The sequence below is a fragment of the Capra hircus genome, chromosome 25 (genome assembly GCF_001704415.2).
Source record: "Capra hircus breed San Clemente chromosome 25, ASM170441v1, whole genome shotgun sequence".
NCBI classification, from domain to species: Eukaryota; Metazoa; Chordata; class Mammalia; order Artiodactyla; family Bovidae; genus Capra; species Capra hircus.
The window spans coordinates 27,757,449-27,778,284 of record NC_030832.1 but is presented as its reverse complement, the minus strand read 5'-3'; the positions used below and the strand labels follow the sequence as shown (position 1 = coordinate 27,778,284).

The following is a 20,836-nucleotide window of genomic DNA, read 5'->3' as shown; positions in this document are numbered from 1 at the left end:
CGACTCTGTGCGACCCCACAGACAGCAGCCCACCAGGCTCCCCTGTCCCTGGGATTCTCCAGGCAAGAACACTGGAGTGGGTTGCCATTTCCTTCTCCAATGCAGGAAAGTGAAAAGTGAGAGTGAAGATGCTCAGTTGTGTCCAACTCTTAGCAACCCCATGGACTGCAGCCCACCAGGCTCCTCCATCCATGGGATTTTCCAGGCAAGAGTACGGGAGTGGGGTGCCATTGCCTTCTCCCTTCTCATACCTAGAGAAACACTAATGTCATGAACCAAAGTCTGGACCTGGTTCTCCTAGCTAGTGCCTCAGCAGCATTCTGACTTCTATTAATCTTTGGGCCATATATCTTTAACTTTCTTGTGAAGTTTGTTTCTCCAAGTAGTAGTAGTACGACAAGAATATCCCCCAGCCAACGCCCAATGTTAGAACAAGCTGCCTTATTCTGTGGACTCTTATCGGCCTCTGTAAAGGCACCCCAAGATCCTCAGGCTATTCTCCCTTTGAGATCTTATATGGGAGACCACCCCCAGTGATAAAAAGGCTCAAGGGAGATCACTAACAACTAGCTGACCTGGAGATGTCCCAACACATCCAGGCCCTGGGAAAGTCTTCCGCCATATTGCCTGAGAAAGGACACCCATTCCACTGGGCAACTGGCTTCATCCCTATCAGCCAGGAGATGAGTTATAGGTGTCATCCCTTGGATCCACCACACCAGAGTCAAGAAGGCAGCAGCTTCCTATAATGAGGACATCTGGAAAGCAGTTCAAGACCCCCAAAACCCCCTCAAGGTCTGGTTCCAAAAACAGCAACCCTCACCCTCAAAGGACGCCAAGCCCTGCTCCAGTCACTCCGGGAGCTGACTAGTCAATGCATGGCAGAAGCTTGAGGATTCTTCAGCCTTGCTCTAGCCACGCTCCAGCAGCTGGCTGGGAGGTCAATGCATGGCTGAAGCCTGAGGATCTGGCTATCAAAATATCAATGGCTTTTCATTGTCAATCCTGGATTCCATCCCTGATTGCTATTATTTCTGTGCTCTTCACTAAAGGACTAGCTTTAGTTGCACCCCAGGACTGGGATTTGGGTCAGAAGCTGCAGTTTGCTGTTATCTCACTGTAGTGGGAAGCCTCATTCTTACTAAAAGTCTCTTATGATCAATTCTCCCTACTAATTAAACTGCTCCACAGTATAGCTGACCCCCCCTTCACGATAGGCTCAGTTGCTATAGCTGTGACAACCCAGAGATGGGGAGAAAACCTTTTGCTAGTGTTCAGTTATCTGTTATGTGCAGGCTGCTTTGCAGCCTTTTGGTGTCCCTTGCTGTAACAGACGGTGCTGCCCCCATCAAGGCCTTTTCTTTGTTTGTGGGACAGATGCTTATGTCTACCTGTCAATTAGATGGGTATCTGCACCTTAGCTTTCCTCACTCCCCAGATGAACGTTGTCCCTAACAGCCAGACTCTCCCGTACCTCTGGCAGCACATACATGGTCAAAAAGAGCCATCCAGCTTATACCCCTACTAGTTGGTCTGGGAATCATGGCTGGGCTAGGTATGGGAATAGGCGGAATTGCTTCATCAACCACCTTTTACCATACGCTATTCAAAGACTTCACAGATGACGTTGAGAGACTGGCCAAATCTTCAGTGGTATTACAGGAGCAACTAGACTCCCTGGCTGAGGTGGTTTTACAAAACAGGACAGGCCTAGACCTACTGACAGCTGAAAAGGGAAGACTCTGCCTCTTCTTGAATGAAAAATGCTGCTTCTATGTAAACCAATCAGAAATAGACAAGGACACAGCCCAACAGCTAAGGGAACAAATCATAAAAAGGAGAGAAGAACTAACTAATTCCTGGGGTAATTCAAGTAATATCTGGAGCAGGGCATCGTGGCTTCTCCCTTTGACAGGTCCTCTCTTCATGCTCTCTGCAGCACTCTTGTTTGGCCCTCATATTCTCAATGCTATTACCCAGTTCATAACCTCTCAGACTGAATCCATAAAGTTACAAATGGTAATAGTTCAATATAGCCCCCTAAACGATGGGGAGCTCTGAGTGTCCTACCAAAAACATGAGATGACACTTTCTACAACAAGTGATAGAAAGAAGCATCAAGAGTGGGGAATGAAGAGGAAAAGTTAAAATTTTACATAACCTCCTTCTCCTTCTGCCTCTGTAACTCAGCTTATCCCTTGCAAAGCCTAGATCACATAGGTCACATAGTCTCAGAAAGTGGGGATTTGCAATACTAGGAACTGGAGTTTATCTCACTCACTCTTGTCTTGATCTTTGCATTTGCCCAGGCCCTGCAAACCCGCTTAATCATGCCTGTCCAGATCAGGCATCCCCCTTCCCATCTGGATCACTGTTCCTGCACACATGAAACCCCTTACTTTTAACCAGCCTACTAAGAGTTAGTGTGGTCCACTACAGTCTGTCTAAAAAAACTCTGTAATCCTTTTATTCAGGGCTCAGAGCTTGGAGTGTTAACTCCTCCGGGCCTGCTGGCGTAGTAAAACCTGAGTTCTCCAACTCTCCAGTGTGTTTCTTGAGTAATGGTTTCCACAACACTGCCAGTTGGTGTTTTGAAAGCAGAGCTGAAGACAAAGGCCTATTATTACTATTATTATTTTGGCCACCCTGTGAAGCATGTAGAATCTTCGTTATTTAACCAGGGATGGAACCCACACCCTGGGTAGTGGAAGGGCTGAGTCTTCCAGAAGCCCCAAGACAAAGGTTTATTCCACGCAGGCACTGATTCGGAAAATGTTCCCAGATATGGTAGCAGGAAGAGGAAGACAGAAAAGAATGAACAGCTAATATTCAAGTGCATAATCAAGGTCACACCTTGATCGTACATAATGTCCCTATTACAGGAAAAGCTGAAACACTTATGTAATGGTTCCTATCTCTCTTTGAATGATGAGGTCTCTAGATTATTAACACCCATTTCACCTCTACTTCTCAAATCTATTGAAGAAGCAGAATTGAGCCATTCAGAGCCTGCAGGGGGAGAGCCTCTGTTTTCAGGGGATTGGTCACTGGTAACTGCGTTTTCAGGGAACTCAGCTTGGACAGAAATTAGAGGCTGCCAAAGGAGATGGGAAACAGGGCTCCAGAGGCATCTGTTATAATGTGTGATCAACCGCTCCCATGCCCCTGAGGATCTTAGAAGGGGCTCTAGCTAGTGAGGTGCCCAACAGCGGAAGCTTTTAGCTTCAGGCTTTAATCTGCCTTTGTGGAGGAACTCACGTTTGTCCTGGAGGGAATGGCTGAGGCAGTCTGCTCTCCACACAGGGTGTATCCTCCTTCCCTGGTCCCCGCTACTTGGAGTTCCAGCGTAGCTCTCAGGCGCATCCTGCCTGCTCCTCTGGCTCTCCAGCATTCCATGCATGAAGTGAAAGGCAACTGGGGAGCACCAGTCTTGCTGTGGGCTTTACTGGGATGTTGCTGAGATTTAAGACTGGTTCACTCGTCAGTTGTCTTGTTAGATAAACTAGAGTGAGGGGAAAAGCCTGGAGTTAGCAATTTGTACACAGGAAGCAATGCCCTGGTGAGGGGGTCGGGGGAAGGGGCCTTAGTTACTGTCAAGGAAGAATCCCTCCCTCAAGACTATTTCAGATTTTTCAACCGTTCACCAGAGAGCAGATGAATCAGCCACCTGCTGGCCAATACAGGCAAGTCCTCTGACAGATCTTTAAAGGAAAGGTTTCGGGACTTCCCTGGTGGTCAGGTGGCTGAGACTTTATGCTCCCAACGCAGGGGGTGTGGGTTTGATCCCCAGTAAAGGACAAAGGTCCCACATGCCACAACTAAGGCCTGGCAGTAATAAACAAACAAATACTAAAAAATAAGTAACTAGAAGAAAGTTTCAAAAGAAAAGCAGCAACTACAGACCACAGCCCGTGAGATGGAACTCAGTAACTTGCCTGCATTGTTAGCTTGGTCTCCCCTTTCTCCGTGTGCAGACGCACCCTTAGGATAGAAAGAGTCTGTGCGCCCACCTTCCCAAGCAGCAAAGAGGAAGCTGGTTTCATCCCCGTCAGGGTTGGGGGCTGGAGAGGAGAAGATTCTCCCAAGGGTGAGGTGGGTGATGGCAGCAACTGAGGAAGAGAAAAGGGGACACAGGAGTGGAGAGGTTCCAGAAGGAAAGCTATAGAATGGTGGGCAACCCCTGCGAGAGACAGGGTGTGGTTTTAGAATGGCTTTCAGGCTAAAAAACTGGGGTAGGAGAGCTCAATTCAGAAAAGTGGCGAGGATAGGGATTTCCCTGGCAGTTCTGTGGTTAATACTCTGCCTTCCAATGCAGGGGGCACAGGTTCGATCCCTGGTTGGGGAACTAAGATACCACATGCTATGAGGTGGGACCAAACATTAAAAAAAAAAAAAAAAAAAGGAGGATAGAGAAAAACAGAGCTTGGATCTGGTAAAAGAGCAAATTTAGAGTAAATGGGGACGATGAAAATTAGAGGAGATGGTAGGCTGGGAGGAATCTCAGAAGTCTGGGGTAACAGAAAATGAAAAGAACCTAGACCATGATCCAGTAAATGAGTCACCACAGGTCATGGAAAGGTAGATAAAGTCAAGGTGGTCACAGAACAAAGGCCCAGGATCGGAAGGCCACTGGTCGGGACAGGAGGTTCGATGGAGAGGGGACCTGAGCCAAGGACCAAATTGCTCAGTGAATTTGGGGCCTGTGTGTATGTGGAGGAATGAACCGGAGGCCAAGAAATGTGAAGATGAAGGTATTCGGAAAAAAAGAGAATTCCTTCATGATCTCATGGTTGAGACTCTGCCCTTTCACTGTTGAGGGCCTCGGTTCCATCCCTGGTTGGGAAACTGAGATTCTACAAGCCACATGGTGTGGCTAAAACACAAACAAACAAACAAAACTCTGAAATGATCACTAAGAATGAGAGTGATGGGGAAGAGGGAAGAGTTAACTAGTCAGGGTGGAAGGGCTTCCAGACAGAGGGAGGGTCCTAAGCCAGGGCCCAGAAGCCAGCAGGAGCATGGTGTGTTCTGGAACTCAGAGCCAGGGATCAGGGGGACCAGTCAGACCACAACAGACTATACTATGGGGTCTGTGCTTATTCTCAAGGAGATGGTGACCTGCTCATTCATCCTCTTTGTTCCCTCTACTCATAACATAGGGTGTCTTAGGGCTAATCTTGAGATCTGTTATTCACCTGTCCTCTGTTCTTTGGTGACCTCATCCATTCTCACTGCTGGCAACTCCCAAATTTTCATCTCCAGATTCGGCTTATGCATGGCTTCAAAATGAAGGGGGAAGGAAATTGGCTGGTGGACTTCAGCTTTCAGGGTCTGGATGTCAGGGTCACATGTTCGGAAACCAAGTGTTCTCTGAACTCCATCAAACAGTAGAAAATCAACTTTCAACTAACTAAATGTATACATGCTGACTCTCAAATGGAAAATCAAGTTATTAATTTACAAAAGCAGATCAACCTTGACTTATTTGTGCCCATTTGCGAGCTTTAAAATAGTTATTTTCTTTCTTGGTGGTGCTAATGGGAAAGAATCTGCCTGCCAAAGCAGGAGGCGCAAGAGACTAGGATTGATCCCTGAGTCAGGAATATGCACTTGGATGAATATGGCAACCCACTCCAGTATTCTTGACTGGCAAGTCCCATGGAGAGAGGAGTCTGGCAGGCTATAGCCTGTGTGGTTGGAAAGAGGGGCACACGACTGAGCAACCGAGCGCCTGGACACAGACACATACAGAAGCAGATCAACATATTTGTGCCCCTGTGCTAGTTTTAAGATCATTGGTTTCTTTCTTTTTTTAATGTGGACCTTTTTTTTTAATTTTTGAAGGATTTATTGAATTTGTTACATTATTGCTTCTGTTTTATGTTTTGGTTTTTGGCCTAGAGGCAGGTGGGATACTAGCTCCCTGACCAGGGATCGAACCCACACCCCCGGGGAATTGCAGGGGAAGTCTTAACCACTGGAACTTCAGGCAAGCTCCCACTGTTTTCGTTCTGATTATAAAATTAATGCACGTTCATGTTGGAAATTCTCAAAAACTCAGAACATATGAAGAAGAAAATGGAAATCACCTGTAACACTGATAATAACACTTCACATCTATCTACAGCTGTGTGGATTTAATTTTAGCACTACTAGGGTCATACAGTATAAACTTTTGCATCTTACTTTTTCTTATTTTTATATTGTAAGCATTTGGGAGAAAAAAATCTTTAGGCCTTGCCAATTCTTGCAATTTATTTATTTGTACTATCCCGGGATCTACTTTGTTTACAGTGTCAAGGTCCAAGCCCGAAGGTTTGCTTGGGTGAACATGAAATCAGAGGAAAAATTAATTTAAAAATCAAGTAATTGTAGGAGCAAACGCATCCAGGCCAGGATCCTGGTACCATAGCCTCCATCTCATTATGTGTACGGGCGCAATGCCAAGGAGCGCAGGGCCCCTGGGTAGGGGCTCGGGGACCAGGGGACTGCTGGTGGAGGCCCAGGGTCAAGGCCAAGAGCCGGATGATCACGCCTGCGGGCCGGAGGGCACTAGGCATACAGGCTTCGCCTGAGCTTACCGGTGTCCCGCAGGCATAAGCGAGTGGAGGCGTCCCCAGCCGGTCTCCTTGGAGAATCGGTGTGTGTGGCGGGGAACCTGGCAGTCTCTCAGGTCCAGCTCTGGCTCGCGGGCCTGGACGAGCCGCCTTGGGCGCCAGCGGCTGGGGACGCCAGGGTGGAGGAGGGCGGTGACCCCGCGGGTGCGGAGCCTGCGAGCTATGACCTCCGCCCTTCCGGGTCCGGGCCGGCGCTCCGGCTCCCGGCGGGCCCTCCGCCGCGCAGCCCTCGGGCAGGAGGGAGGACCGGTCGCGGCCTGAGGGGCGCGGGCCTCGTGGGGAGGGGGTGCCCCGACTGGCCAAGATGGCGCGGGGGCGGGACACGTGACTCTAGGCCCCGCCCCCGCCCCGTTATCAGCGAGCGGCCCGGGACGCCAGGCAGCTGGCTGCCCGAGCCACACTGCAACCATGCTCCGGGGATCGGCGGGCGCCTGGGCCGTGCTCGGCCCTCTGCTCTGGGGCTGCGGGCTGGCGCTGCTGCAGGGCGGGATGCTCTATCCCCGGGAGAGCCGGTCGCGGGAGCGCAAGGAGCTGGATGGCCTCTGGAGCTTCCGCGCCGACTTCTCCGACAACCGGCGCCAAGGCTTCGAGCAGCAGTGGTACCGGGCGCCGCTGCGGGAGGTGCGCGCTCGGGGGACGGGACCTGGGCCGGGGCCGGGGAGCTCCTGGAAGCCCGGTGTGGGGGGCGTGGGGAGCCTTCCCTTGTGCCCTCGGAGCTGATGGACGGCCCTAAGGGGCCGTGGGGTCGACCCACCCGGAGAATGACCGGCAGAAGGAAATAGGCGGGCGGGACTTCGGTAGGGGAGGCGGAGCCGGAGCGGTGTCCCTGCCGCGAGCTAATGCCAGTGGCTGGAGAGGAGTCTTTGAACGTTTTGGGGCCGCACCTTTGCTCTGGGAGGAAGAACCCTGGGTTCCAAGGTTTAGGTAGAGAACGGGGGCTTGGCATCCAGCCGAGCACCCCCTTCTAGGACTTCCCTCTGGGCAGAGAACTGGGTCGGGGGTCGGCCGTGAGCATCCAACGGTCACCTCCCTTACATCCTCTTTTTTCAGTCTTTGCCGCTCAGCCCTCATCAGAGGAAGAAAGGGGCGGGGGAGCCGGGCACGTGTCCCACTCACAGTTTCCTCTGAAAGCGGCCCCGGCTCCCCGGCCAGCCTTCCTCCCGGTGGCAGTCAGTTGATCATCTTCCTCTTAGTTAGGGTCTCATTTCTGGACATCCTTCTTGCCCCAGGCTGGCTGTGGCCCTGGGCACACCACTTTCCATGGAGCCCCGAGTGCCCGCTGCCCTGAGAAAGAACTTCTGCTCCCACCAGACCTCGGACACAAAGCCTCCTAGCTGTTGGTGTCATCAGAAAGTTATCCATTCATTCAGTCAGTATTTACTGGGTCCTCACTGTGTGGCAGGGCGTGGGCCAGCCACTGGGCATACAGCTGTGAGGGGCAGGGAATCCCGCTTCCTCCAAGCTCCCGTGTCCCATCTGTGTCTTCAGGAAGCTCTTCCCCAAGCTGCTTCCAGATTCACTGAGCTGTCTGTGCACTCCTGCCTTGCCTTCTTCCTGAGGTGTTCAGGGTCAAGAGGTTCAAGGGGTTCCCTGTGGGACCCCCTGCCAGGATGTCCAGAGGTTGTATCTCATGGGTCCTGGCCCCCAAAGGCCTTCCCTGACCCCAAGATAGCTCCCTGGCCCTCTCCACACTCTCTACATAGAACTGCTCACTGACAGCAGAGGCCTTGTTCAGTGTCCTATTCCCAGGGCCTAGAACACCATGTGGGTGTTCCCTGTGTACCCCTGAGAGAGTGAGTGAGTGAGTGAGTGACTGGGTCTGCTTCATGGAGTCGTAAAAATTAAATGAATCCATAGAGACACTGGTGAGTTGCTGGTAGGGTGGTCTGGAATCTGCGAGGGTCTGGGAGACGTCTTTTTTTTTTTTTTTAATATTTTAACATGCAGCCATATAAATATTTGGCTGCATCCAGTCTTGTGCTGCTTGGGCTTAATTGCCCTGCAGCATGTGGAATCTTCCCAGACCAGGGATCGAACCTGTGTCCATGCATTGCAAAGCGGATTCCCACCGCTGGGCCACCAGGAAAGGCCCCGGGGAGAAGTCATGTTGTCCAGCTTTGCCTGCAGGCAGAATTGCTGGGGGGCCTGGCCCCTTAGTTTCCTGGGTGGTCTGGACCCGATCCCCGCCCTGTCTCCTCAGTCGGGCCCTACCCTGGACATGCCCGTGCCCTCCAGCTTCAACGACGTGGGCCAGGACGGGCAGCTGCGGAGTTTTGTCGGCTGGGTGTGGTATGAACGGGAGATCACCCTGCCCCAGCGGTGGACGGAAGACCTGGGCACGAGAGTGGTTCTGAGGATCGGCAGCGCCCACTACTATGCCATCGTGGTCAGTGCAGCGGGCGGCGGGCAGAGCGGGTGTCCAGGCGCGGGGCGGGGCGGGGGTGGGCTGTCCTGGGGAGCCTGCTCCCAGCCACCACCTGACAGCCTGCCTCTGGGGCACAGGTGGGGGCAGGGCACATTTAAGGCCCCAAGCTAGGGTTTGTGCCCTGGGTGGCGGAGAGTGGTCTCGTCTATTTCCCTGGAGCCCCATTCTTCCACTCATGAGGTCGGTGGCAGCTGGCAGAACCCTCAACCCGCCCCACTCTGCCCGCTTCCCTCATCCTGCCCTTGTGTGTGAGGGTGTGCCGGACACAGCTGGGCCCCACTCCCGCTTGTCTCTCTGTATCTGCAGTGGGTGAATGGGGTCCACGTGGTCGAGCACGAGGGGGGCCATCTTCCCTTCGAGGCTGATATCAGCAAGCTGGTCCAGAGCGGGCCCCTGTCCTCCTGCCGCATCACCATCGCCATCAACAACACGCTGTCCCCCCACACCCTGCCGCCTGGGACCATCCTCTACAAGACGGACCCCTCCATGTGAGCAGCACCTTGCCCAGCCCCTGCCCCCACCCCCACTCCCCACCCTGCCCAGACGTCTTCCCACCAGAGGACAGGGTGGCTTCAGCAGAGATGAGGCCCTGGCTCTTGGAGGCCAGGGAGACATCTGCGTTGAGATCGAAGGATTCAGGACAAGGCCACTGTCTCCTTGCTCCGTCCTAGGTACCCCAAGGGTTACTTTGTCCAGAACACAAAGTTTGACTTCTTCAACTACGCGGGACTGCATCGGTCTGTGGTCCTCTACACCACACCTACCACCTACATCGATGACATTACCGTCACCACTGACGTGGACCAAGACATTGGTGAGGCTCCTGCCAGGATCTGCCCTCAGCCAGGCCCAGAGTGGCTTGGTTCCCTGTTTGGAAAGATCCCCTTGGAGACAGGCTCTCCCATCCCTCCTCAAGGTGATCTCACCTGCAGGACCCCAGGTCACGTCCCCCCACCTTCTCTCTCATCTGATCTCTCGTCTCCTGTAGGGCTGGTGAATTACCAGATCATCATCCAGGGCAGTGACCACTTCCAAGTGGACGTGTCTCTTCTGGATGAGGAAGGCAAAGTCGTGGCCAAAGGGGCAGGAGCTGAGGGCCAGCTGCAGGTGCCCAGTGCCCACCTCTGGTGGCCGTACCTGATGCACGAGCACCCTGCCTACCTGTACTCGTTGGAGGTAATGGTGGTGAGGATTGGGCTGGGGGAGGCTGTTTGTCCCCATCCATCAGCTCTAGCTTCAGCAGGCCTGGTCACGTCAGCTTCCTGGTCTGTTGGATTGAAGAGTCCCCAGTCTGATTTTTTCAACTCTCTGTGGGGAGGCCGAATTGGAAGAGGAGGCCCCGCAGCAGTGTGGGCAAAAGTTTCTTGTTGTTCACAGCAGATGTAATTTCTGCCTGTCTCCACCCGCAGTCCCAGAGGTGGGCTGCCTTGGTTTGCCAGGGGCTGTCCTGGGAAGCTCAGGCTGCGTGGGGCTCAGGCCCGTCAGGCTGCCTCACACTCAGTGCTGGGCTTTCGCAGGTGAAGATGATGGCGCAGACCGCCGTGGGGCCCGTGTCTGACTTCTATACCCTCCCGGTGGGGATCCGCACCGTGGCCGTCACCGAGAGCCAATTCCTCATCAATGGGAAGCCGTTCTATTTCCGAGGGGTCAACAAGCATGAGGATTCAGACGTGAGTAGGGGCTCCTGGGTCCCTGTTTCTCGCCATCCGCTTCCCCGCGGCCCCTGGAGTGGCTGAGGGCAGCTCAGAGCAAACCGCCCCAAACCACTGCCTGTCCTTGGCCTGGATAGCGGGCTGATGGGGTGACTCCTGTGGGCCCAGCTCTCGGAGGAAACGTGTCTGGGATGGGGTCGAGGGCAGGGGCTCACCCATCTCTTCTGTCCCCCAGATCCGAGGGAAGGGCTTTGACTGGCCGCTGCTGGTGAAGGACTTCAACCTGCTTCGCTGGCTGGGCGCCAACGCCTTCCGCACCAGCCACTACCCCTACGCGGAGGAGGTGCTGCAGCTCTGCGACCGCTACGGGATCGTGGTCATCGACGAGAGCCCCGGCGTGGGCATCGCGCTGGTGTGAGTGCCCGCTGCCTGCACTGCGCGGCCCCCCCAGCTTGGCAGCCTGTGCATGCATGCTGTCGCTCAGTCATGTCTGACTCTGGGACTCCATGGACTGTAGCCCGGCAGGCTCCTCTGTCTATGGGATTCTCCAGGCCAGAATACGAGTGGGTTGCCATTTCCTTCTTCAGGGGATCTTCCTAACCCAAGGATCCAACTTGCATTTCCTAAATTGGGAGGCGGGTTCTTTACCACTGAGTCACCAGGGAAACCCAGAGTTTCTACAAGAGGGAAAGAAAATCAGACTGACCTGCTCCCTCTCCTCCCTTGGCCCCCAGGGAGAGCTTCAGCAACGTGTCTCTGCAGCACCACCTGGAGGTGATGGAGGAAATGATCCGCAGGGACAAGAATCACCCGGCCGTTGTAATGTGGTCCGTGGCCAATGAGCCGGCTTCCTTCCTGAAACCAGCTGGTTACTACTTCAAGTGAGTGCTCCTGCCTTGCCTGGGCTGGGTCCCAGGTCAGACCGCAGCCTGCTGGCCCAGCTCAGCCTTGCCTGGGAGCCACCGGAGTGGCGGTGGGCCCTGCGGTGCGTGTGGGCAGCTCCCAGCCCAGGTGCATCCATCCTTGGTCAATTCAGGGGACAAGGTACCCACCCACCCAGATCATGATTTCAGCCAAGTGTCTCCTTGACACACCTGCAATGAAATGCAGAGTTAACCTACCTACTTATACATGCAGCTTCAAATTAAATAAAAAAGATAGTGACGTGGCCTGACATAAGGAAGAGACATTTGTCAAAGAATACATATATGTGTGAGCCTGACTCTCCAGAAGGGCCGCTGAAGGAGTCAGGCGCTTGCACCTTCTGCGAAACTCCCTGAAAACACAGCTGCAGAAGCGGATGCCAGGGCTGGAAAGCGTAGCCGGCGACTCTGGTACCACAAGCAGCATTTCCTTCTGTTCTGCCCTTTTCTGAGGCTCTGAGCCATGGCCCATAGAGTTCCAGTCAAATCCAAGTCCTGCTCTTATTTAGTCGCTAAGTCGTGTCCGACTCTCTGCGACCTCATAGCCCACCAGGCTCCTCTGTCCTTGGGATTTCCCAGGCAAGAATACTGGAGTGGGTTGCCATTTCCTTCTCCAGGGGATCTTCCTGACCCAGGGATCAAGGCCGTGTCTTCGCTTGGCAGGCGGGTCTTCACCACTAAGCCACCTGGGTCTTTCCTTGATATTTGTGCTGTTTCCATTCCTGGGAAATTACTACATGTTAGAACTGTGCAAAACCAGTTTGCAATGCTTTTGAGTTCACCCATAAAGGGGCTTTAAGCTTTATAAAGCTGACTTACCTAGGCATATAATTATAAACAGATTTTCCAAACCGCGCATATTCTAACTATCCTAAAGTACGTTGTTAGACAGGACCAGGTCACCTGAAGTTCATTGCCCATTCACTGCATACCAGTAACTTCCCCCATCCTCCAGGCATTGCTGTGGGCAGACACCTCACACAGGGGCCATCTCCCCACAGTGGGCCAGCCTCCTGGTGTGTTCCTTGGTTCCTTCTCTTTCTTCCCATCCTGCAGTTGTAGTGTAGCTGGATGTGGAGAATTATTTCACTTACTGTGGAGGCAGCAGAGGCCATGGAAATACTCCCTAGGAGACACTGCCTGCATCCTCCTGTCCTGGATGGAGGCTCTGTGTAGTGGACCTTTCTGGGCAAAGATGAGCTCTGGACACACAGCTGGAGGTCGGGTTGGGCAAAAAGTTCGTTTGTGTTTTTTCATGACATTGTTCAAAAAATCGAATGAACTTTCTGGCCAAGCCAATACATGTGTATATAAGTCTCTAGTGAGTGCCCAGTGCACAGCTTGCCTCCCAGGACACGCTCCCTAGTGATGTGTTGTATTAATACTCATCCTAACCTGCACAACATCCTAGTTTCGTCAGAGATGAGGAAACTTGCTTTTGGCAGCGCCCAGCTCAAAGATCTCAGCTGTGATTCTCATCTCTTGAGGATGCCCCCTTTGGGGGACGGGTGGGGGACTAAGATCTGGGGAGGGAGGAAGAGAGAATGATGTCAGGAAACATGATGTCTCGAGGAACATGTTTACTTACCTGAAATGCCCTAGAAGGCAGGGAGGAGAGCCGTGTCGTGGGGGTGTTATGTCTGGGAAGATGGAAGGGAGGGGATTCAGGAGGGGTGCCTGAGGCCCTCCTCAGACTGACGGCACCGTGTCTTCTGCCCTCCGTGGACAGGACGCTGATTGCCCACACTAAAGCCTTGGACCCCTCCCGGCCCGTGACCTTTGTGACCAACACCAACTATGAAGCAGACCTGGGGGTGAGCCTGGGGGTCTCTGCACATCTTCCTTCCGCCTGTCCTCTTGTCCTGCCCTGATGCTTGCTGAGATGAGCTGCTGGGAGGGACCACGAGCAGCCAGTCTGACCATTTCCATAGATGGTCTTTGGGTTAAAGAGAACTGCCAGGGAGTGATTTGCCAGGCAGTGTAGCCTCTCGACACTAAGGAGGTCAGGCATCGGAAGGTCGAATTCCTTCTCAGTTCATTTTCAATTCATTGATATCTCTACACTTTGATTTAATTTTATGCCCCCAAGTTTAATATGCTCAGAAAAGGGCAGAGGTTTAAGGGAGCTTAAAGTCATCATTGACTTGTGTTTCTCCAACTCGGCTGATCGTTGGAGCCACAAATGGAAGCTTTTTGAAAGGACAGAGGTCCAGATTTTGTGATTCTGGGTCCAGGGTAGGAATCTGTGTTTTAAAAAAAACTCCTCAGTGATTCCAGGCACCAGTCAGCTTTGGGAACCACTGCTGTGATCCAGGGTTGGGGGGACTGAAAATTGAAGGGAGAGGCTCACCCAGCCGGTTGGACCCCATGGCTCCTCTCACGGTCCCTGGGCACAGCAGCCCCTCAGAAACTGTGTTGAGTTTTTGCACAAAAGCTGTAAAACAGGAGCAAGAAGATGCTTCACTAGGGCACTGAGGCCAGTACTAAGAAGTGCTCCAGAAAGGGAAATCCTCTCGAGAAAGGGAGGATAAGAAAACCCTGTTCAAGTGTAGGTGTGAGCACTGTCATTGTCACATGGACCCGATGGTTTGCAGCCCCAGTGATCCGGTGCCATCCCTTCAAAGGAACACGACTGTGGTGGAACACCAAGGGGCACAGGCAGACCTGGGCGTCTCAAAGTCTCAGTGGCATCCCTTTCTGCTCTGGTGGGCAAGGGAGCCTGTGCTGGTGCCCCCAGAAGGTTGCCAGGCTCACCCGCTGGGATGTGTGAGCTGTGGTCACGTGCCCACCCAGAGGTGCCGCTTCCCAGCGGCATCTTTCTGCCCCAAGCTCAGAAGGGTGCTGTAGTCCCTTGGGAGAGATGGACCGCATGGGTCCCAGTGCAGACTCTGCAGGCGAGCGTGGGTTCAGGTGAGCTTTGCGGTCCAACGAGCAGCGCATTGCTCAGATTCACGGTGGTGCTGCCCCCATCCCGGGCTGCCCTCCTAGGACGGAACTGTCCAGTCTCTTCAGGGCCCATGACAGTAGCTCAGAAAGGGGACTCAGGAGGCTCTGTGAGGAGAAAAACTGCCTTCGGCCCTCAGTTGGGCCAAGGGGATGACTAATGACAGGAGCGCAACCTAGAGATGAAGGAAGTCCAGCCTGGACGGGCTCCCCTGGGCCGGCGTGCCTGCGGCCAGCTCTGCCTCTCATCGCCCTCCCGGAGCCCAGCTGCAGCCAGGTCAGGGGTGCCGGCCCAGAACGAGAGGCTGCTCCCTTCACTCGCTCCATTCAGGTCCCTTCTGATTGTATTTCTTGCCTGTGCGCATCTAACGCACTTTCCGCACTCTCTTCTTACCTCCTCTAGAAGCACCCCGAGTGTGAGTCCTCCACCCTCCTTGTTGGTGGACTCTCCCCATGCTCTTGCAGGCGCCGTACGTGGACGTGATCTGTGTGAACAGTTACTACTCCTGGTACCACGACTATGGGCACATGGAGGTGATTCAGCTGCAGTTGGCAACCCAGTTCGAGAACTGGTATAAGGCCTACCAGAAGCCGATGATTCAGAGCGAGTATGGAGCGGATGCCATTGAAGGCTTTCACGAGGTAAGTGCGTCGAAGACAGGGGTTATTTTTTCCCTCTCTCGGACACTGATGTCAGTCATCACTGCCCTAGGCTAGAGATCTGCCTCCTTCCCCGTCCCTCCCTTGTCCTGGCCACCTCCCACAGCTTACCAGGCTGGCCCTAAGCTGCCTCTCCACACGGCCGGCCCGGACTCAGCCTCTGTTCCATGTGCGTGGTCCTCAGGTAGCCTCCCACAGGCTGCCCAAGTGGTCCCTGGAACAAATCCAAGCCTTGTCCTGTCCCTGGCTTCCCCTGACCCCACAGGACGAAGCTCTAATCTGTGCTTGGGGCTGTCCGTGCCCTCTGCCCTCTCCCAAGCCTTCAGTCCCGGATCTTGGTCTGTTGTGTTTGTTCAGCAAGCCCTTCTTAGCTCCACCATCGCCAGCTAATGGAACTCAACTCCGCGCTCGTGCTTCAGCTCAGGTGTCCACTCTTTGAGGAGGACGACGCCACCTCGGTGGGCAGAGGAACACCGTGAGCTCTCACGGTCCCTGGTTCTCTCCGTGACCAGACCAGGGGCTCCAGGAGGGAGATTAAACTGTTTCCCTTGGCTTCCTAAGCACTCTGCAGTTGTATCTGCAGTACATCCTGTATAATAGCATTTTAATCCTCCTCGTCGGGAAGGAGGACCAAAGCCAACAGGGGTTGGTTCTCTTGTCAGATGACTGCAGTGCTGCCTCCTCGCGCGTCAAAGACCAGCACCCCCCACACATTCCCATGAGATGAAAACGCAGACCTTACACTCTGAGAACATCTCAAAGATCGTTATATCTCAGCACACGACAGACGTGAGCTCTTCTCCGGAGACTGAGTCCATAGATGTGGGCTCTGCTTTGCTCCCTCCTCACCTGGCAGGTCTCAGCTTCAGTGAAGCTTTCTGTGGCCCCTGCTGCATCTGGCCCCCTGCTAACCTCCTGCCACCCGCCCCCCACACACTACATGCTCCCAATTCACCCTTGTTTCACTTAGAGCTTGTGTCTTGCCAGATTGTAAAGCCCATGAGGACAGGGACCCTGTCTTTCTAGTTTGTTACTTTCTCCCTAATGCCTGGCATATAAGCAGATGCTAAATAATGATTTGTTGAATAGTCAGTGGGCTAAATACCAGCTCCTTACCTAGATCAGATACTGGGGAATTGGAGTGAAGTTAAAGCTTAGTCACACCAGTGCTCAAATTATGCACTGGCAGCTATTTCAGCCTTGGGTTTTAAATTTATTATCCAGAGACGTACTTTTATTCCTAGTGTAGTTCAGTTGTAAGACTGCAGTGGGGAATATAGGTAGAAAAAAGTAAAGCAAATATTAAACTCTGTTTAATGCTAATTCCCTGGTGGTCCCGTGGTTAGGACTTGCGCTTTCACTGCCGAAGGTCCAGTTTCAGTTCCTGTTTGGGGAACTAAGATTCCACCAGCTGCTTTGCGTGGCCAAAAAAAAAAAAAAAAAAAAAAAAATTCTGTTTATAAATAATGAAGTTACTAATTAAGGTAGTAGTTGTTGTTTTTTAAACCTTTTTTTTTTTTAAACCCTGGGCTACATCACACACTGGCTTGGCCCTCCACCAGTATCAGCAAGTCCTGCAGGCACTGTAGCCCACCACAAGGACAGATATTTTGGTCATCATCACATGGATCTTTATCTAATGTTTTACGGTTTTGCTGGTTCTGACTCCTAACTTCTCTCTCTGCCTTGAATTCCAGGATCCACCACTGATGTTCAGTGAAGAGTATCAGAAAGGTTTGCTCAAGCAGTATCATGTGGTTCTGGACCAAAAACGTAAAGAATATGTGGTTGGCGAGCTCATCTGGAATTTTGCTGATTTCATGACTAATCAATGTAAGTGGCATTTGGGTGCACGGGATGTACCCCTTCTCTTTGTTTCTGGTGGGCATGTTCAGGACATTTGGTTCTAAGAACCCTGGAAACAAGCAAGGGAAGGCTGATATCATCAAAGCAGGCTACACAAAGGATTTCCTAGGATAAAGTCAGTTGTGTTGAGCAAGCAGCTGATTACTTGTGTGCTGCAGGTAATGCGAATCATTTTCTGAAGTAAATGGGAGAGGCGTCTGTCTCAAGGCAGAGGTGGCCAGCTTTCCTCTGTGCTTCACAACAGTGTGAGGAAAAAGTGGATCTTGCATTGGATTTACTGGGATACACTCATGATTCTAGGGTAAAGTACAAAGCCTGAGAAACCTGAGACATTTCAGTCTGTTTTATATGATTTGCTTATGAAAGGCAGGTTCACCAAATATACGTAAGTATCAAACGGTTTTGAATGTAGGAGTGTTTAAAAGCCTTCAGAGTGAACATGGTCTGTACTTTAAGTGAGAACAATGAGAAACTTCCAAATGAATGTTTCCTGTATCTTTTTACCCCTCTAGGTTACTAGCTTCTTGATATATTGTAAATTGAGGAGAGCACGCTGGGGGAGGTAGGGAAGAACCAATAACAGTGGGAATTACCTTTTATTATTTCTGGGCAAAGACAGGTTTTTGGAAGATTAAAGTTTAATTAAAAATCAGAATTTGGGGTTGGGGGGGGGGTTGCTTCCTGGTGGCCCAATGGTTAAGACTGCACTCCCAATGCAGGGAGCATGGGTTTGAACCCTGGTCGGAGAACTAAGATTCCTCATGCCATGCAGCATGGCCAAAAAACAAACAAAAAATCAGAATGGCAAGAGTGAAAGAGGAAAAAGAAAGAGAACACGAGCCTCCACTCTGCTTGGCAAATGAGATTAGTGGCTCCTGGAAATAAACTTGGACGGAAGCCTAGTTTTGTGAGTAGGGGCACTGGCTTTGTGTAGTAAGGAATTAGCTGTGTGACCTTTTCACAAGCCTATGAAGTGGGGAAAACAACAACCACCTCGCAGGTTGACATGCAGATTCCACTTGAAGTGCTTGGCACAGTGCCTGGTGTTTGCTTTTCATGGAATAAATGATTGTTGTCTTGAACTTTTCAGTGGGAGAGACCTTTCCATTTCACAGAAGGGGTGGCTTCTCTTGGGGGTGGAGAGACTTGCTGGGAGCATAGCTGCTCTTTCTACCTCCCTTTCCGGCAGACCTGCCTCCAGGGGTGGGGACCCAGCTGGAAGTCTGCCTGGAAGGACTTTAACATCTACTAGCAGATCCTCCTTGGGCACCTGTGAGTGGTCAAGACTCTGGCTCCTACTAGGAGAGTAGTCCTTTCAGAGAGGGCTCCAGCCTTTCAAAGAGTAACTTTGTCTCAGCCCCGCTCCAGTTACCAGGCAGCTGGGTACCCTAAATGTCTTAAACATTATCTTGCAAGGAAAAGATAAACACTTTTGGATTCTTCCGCTAATGGATGAAAGTCGAAGTGTTTTGGGGAGCACTGGTATTTAAGTCTTTAACCCATTAACGTGGCCACTTCTGAGTCCTCAGCAGGCCGAGCAGCTCTAAAGAAGGAAGATATTGCTGAGTGCCCAGCTTGGCTCCAGGCTGGTTCTGATTTTCCCCATCAGAAGTCATCTGAAACACCCTCTGCCCTGTTTTTAGCACCAGTTCGGATGATCGGGAACAGGAAAGGGATCTTCACTCGGCAGAGACAACCAAAGAGTGCAGCTTTCCTGTTGCGAGAAAGATACTGGAAACTTGCCAATGAAACCAGGTACCAGCGGTCAGCAGTGACGTCACAGTGTGTGGGAAGCGGCCTGTTTACTGTTTAAAGCGAGAACTACCTCTCTGCAGACACTGGCTTGGCCAGCTCCTCCTCCCCAGGGAGGGGGGCTATTTCCATCACACACAAAGCAAGTGTTTCCTGCACTGGGCATGGCAGACCTGGAAGCTTCTCACCTGGATTTTGTGGTCATTTGCTAGAAGGGAACATTAGAGGTGAAAATAGACTTGTAGGGCCTTCCCTGGCAGTCCAGTGGTTAAGACTCAGCACTTCCATTGCAGGGGGCCTGAGTTTGATCCCTGGTTGAGAAACTAAGATCCCACATGTTCCGCAGCATGGCCAATAATAATAATAATAATAATGAAAAAGAAAATAAAGGCTTTTGTCATATGAGCATAAAGAGTTGGCTTAAAAGTGACCATCCGTAAACTGAATGAGCTATACTGCTGAAAAGCATCTGCCTTTGTTTTCGGTGTCTCGGCCTGTTTTCGTAGCCTTAACCAAGCACAGAGTCTCGGGCAACCTCTCCTCAGCACTCATGCCCCATTCAGAGTCGCGGCTTACAAACTGTGCTGCCACCAAACCAGCCCTGCTCCCGCGCTTTGGGCCAGCCTTGACTTGAGTGGGTGACAGTAGAGAACACCTGCTAGGAACTCCAGAGAAGGGCTGAAGTTTCAGCGAATTCCCAGAAAGTAGTATCAGGCTGGAAGAAGGCACAGGGTCTGTGAACCGGAGCTAAGCTGACGGAGAAGCAGAAGAAAGGTAAGAATGGAGCCATGTCGGAGCTGGAAGGGAGTTCAGAGGTTACCAGTGCTGCTGGGACGTTCTTCCAACTGCAGCCGTCGTCTTGTCTGGACTGAAAGGGATAGATGGCTGTAGAAGCCCACTGGACCATCGCAACCGACTCCACTGAAGGTGGAGATGCGGCCACTGAACGCACGGGCCGCAGACAGGACAGGCTTCCGTACCTGGTACCGCCTCCTGCTCTGCTCCCGAGGACGGCCTTTCCTTAGGAATCTATCCTCCTGCCCCTCTTCCACAGGCTCCATTAAGTAAGGGATGTTATTTGTAAGATTTCAGTGTTCATCAACCCTGATTTAAAGCTGAAAGCTTTGGAAAAATACGGTCCAATCAAATTGAAGACCATAAATCAATGTAGTTCTTAATACAGAGTTTGATCCACTTGTAGGGGATTTCATGTCTCAACTTATGCCCTTTTTAAACCTTTCTTTCCAAGCTCCATGAAGAAATGAGAGTGTAGTCTGTTCCAGTAATAAGTTAGGAATTTTAGGGGCTGTATATTTCTTTTGTTACCCTAAAACTTCTAAGTTCCTTGAAGTAATCAAGTTTTATGTTCCAGTTTAATGTCAAGGAATAATATAGAAAATTCTTTACCTGACAAACAAAAAATAAATGAAACATGACAGACACACTTAAATGTTTTACAAATTAGGAGTAAGATTCTTTTCTCAAGTCCTAAGATCCTAACAAAGGACACATTTGTTCTATCCAATAAAATATGGCCTACTGCATTTCCAATGAAATTATCTTTCTTGCAGATATTAACTTTTTAGGAGATTATAAGAGTGGAGTATTCAAGGTGAGCTACAGTAAAGCAGTGGAGAAACAGCTGATTAATACAATCTATGTGGTCAAAGAACTATAAGCAGTAACATCTTCATTAATTCTTGACAGCCACATACATCATAAACCCACAGGAATTCCAAGAACTGGAATCTCTAAGAATTCTGGTTCTGTCTTCTCTAAGTTACATATAATTTAAGAGAAAAAGAGTCAACTCTATCCCTGTAGAAATGAGGCTATGGTATTTATTGTAAGGATCATTTATAAGGACTTCTGATGGTCCAATGGTTAAGCCTCTGCCTTCCCGTGCAAGGGACACAGGTTTGATCCCTGGTTGGGGAACTAAGGTCCTGACGACAGGGTGTGACCAAAACTTAATAATCGTTTCTAAGACTGAATTCA

At 51.5% G+C, this 20,836-nt stretch overlaps 2 protein-coding genes across 2 annotated transcripts in view; one reads left to right on the top strand and one right to left on the bottom strand.

The window, feature by feature from the left end:
- The window catches only part of LOC102174355 (beta-glucuronidase), a 52,315-nt gene extending 45,444 nt beyond the window's left edge, over nt 1–6,871 (bottom strand). The window contains 3 exon segments of the mRNA XM_013974816.2: nt 3,259–3,502; nt 3,936–4,109; nt 6,582–6,871. Of these exon segments, the coding sequence (XP_013830270.2) occupies nt 3,259–3,400 (142 nt within the window). The 5' untranslated portion in view covers nt 3,401–3,502; nt 3,936–4,109; nt 6,582–6,871.
- On the top strand, nt 6,874–20,550 carry GUSB (glucuronidase beta). The gene is made up of 12 exons (XM_018040335.1): nt 6,874–7,238; nt 8,818–9,003; nt 9,349–9,530; nt 9,714–9,856; nt 10,031–10,218; nt 10,560–10,712; nt 10,930–11,108; nt 11,429–11,575; nt 13,347–13,431; nt 15,026–15,202; nt 16,918–17,053; nt 18,730–20,550. The coding sequence occupies exons 1-12, from the start codon at nt 7,026–7,028 to the stop codon at nt 18,897–18,899; spliced, it is 1,959 nt and encodes a 652-aa protein (XP_017895824.1). The 5' UTR covers nt 6,874–7,025; the 3' UTR covers nt 18,900–20,550.

Coding starts and splice junctions, on each gene's coding strand:
- GUSB (XM_018040335.1), top strand. CDS start 7,026: ATGCTCCGGGGATCGGCGGGCGCCTGGGCCGTGCTCGGCCCTCTGCTC. Junction 9,004..9,348: donor CCCACTACTATGCCATCGTG/GTCAGTGCAGCG, acceptor CTGTATCTGCAG/TGGGTGAATGGGGTCCACGT. Junction 15,203..16,917: donor CCATTGAAGGCTTTCACGAG/GTAAGTGCGTCG, acceptor CTTGAATTCCAG/GATCCACCACTGATGTTCAG.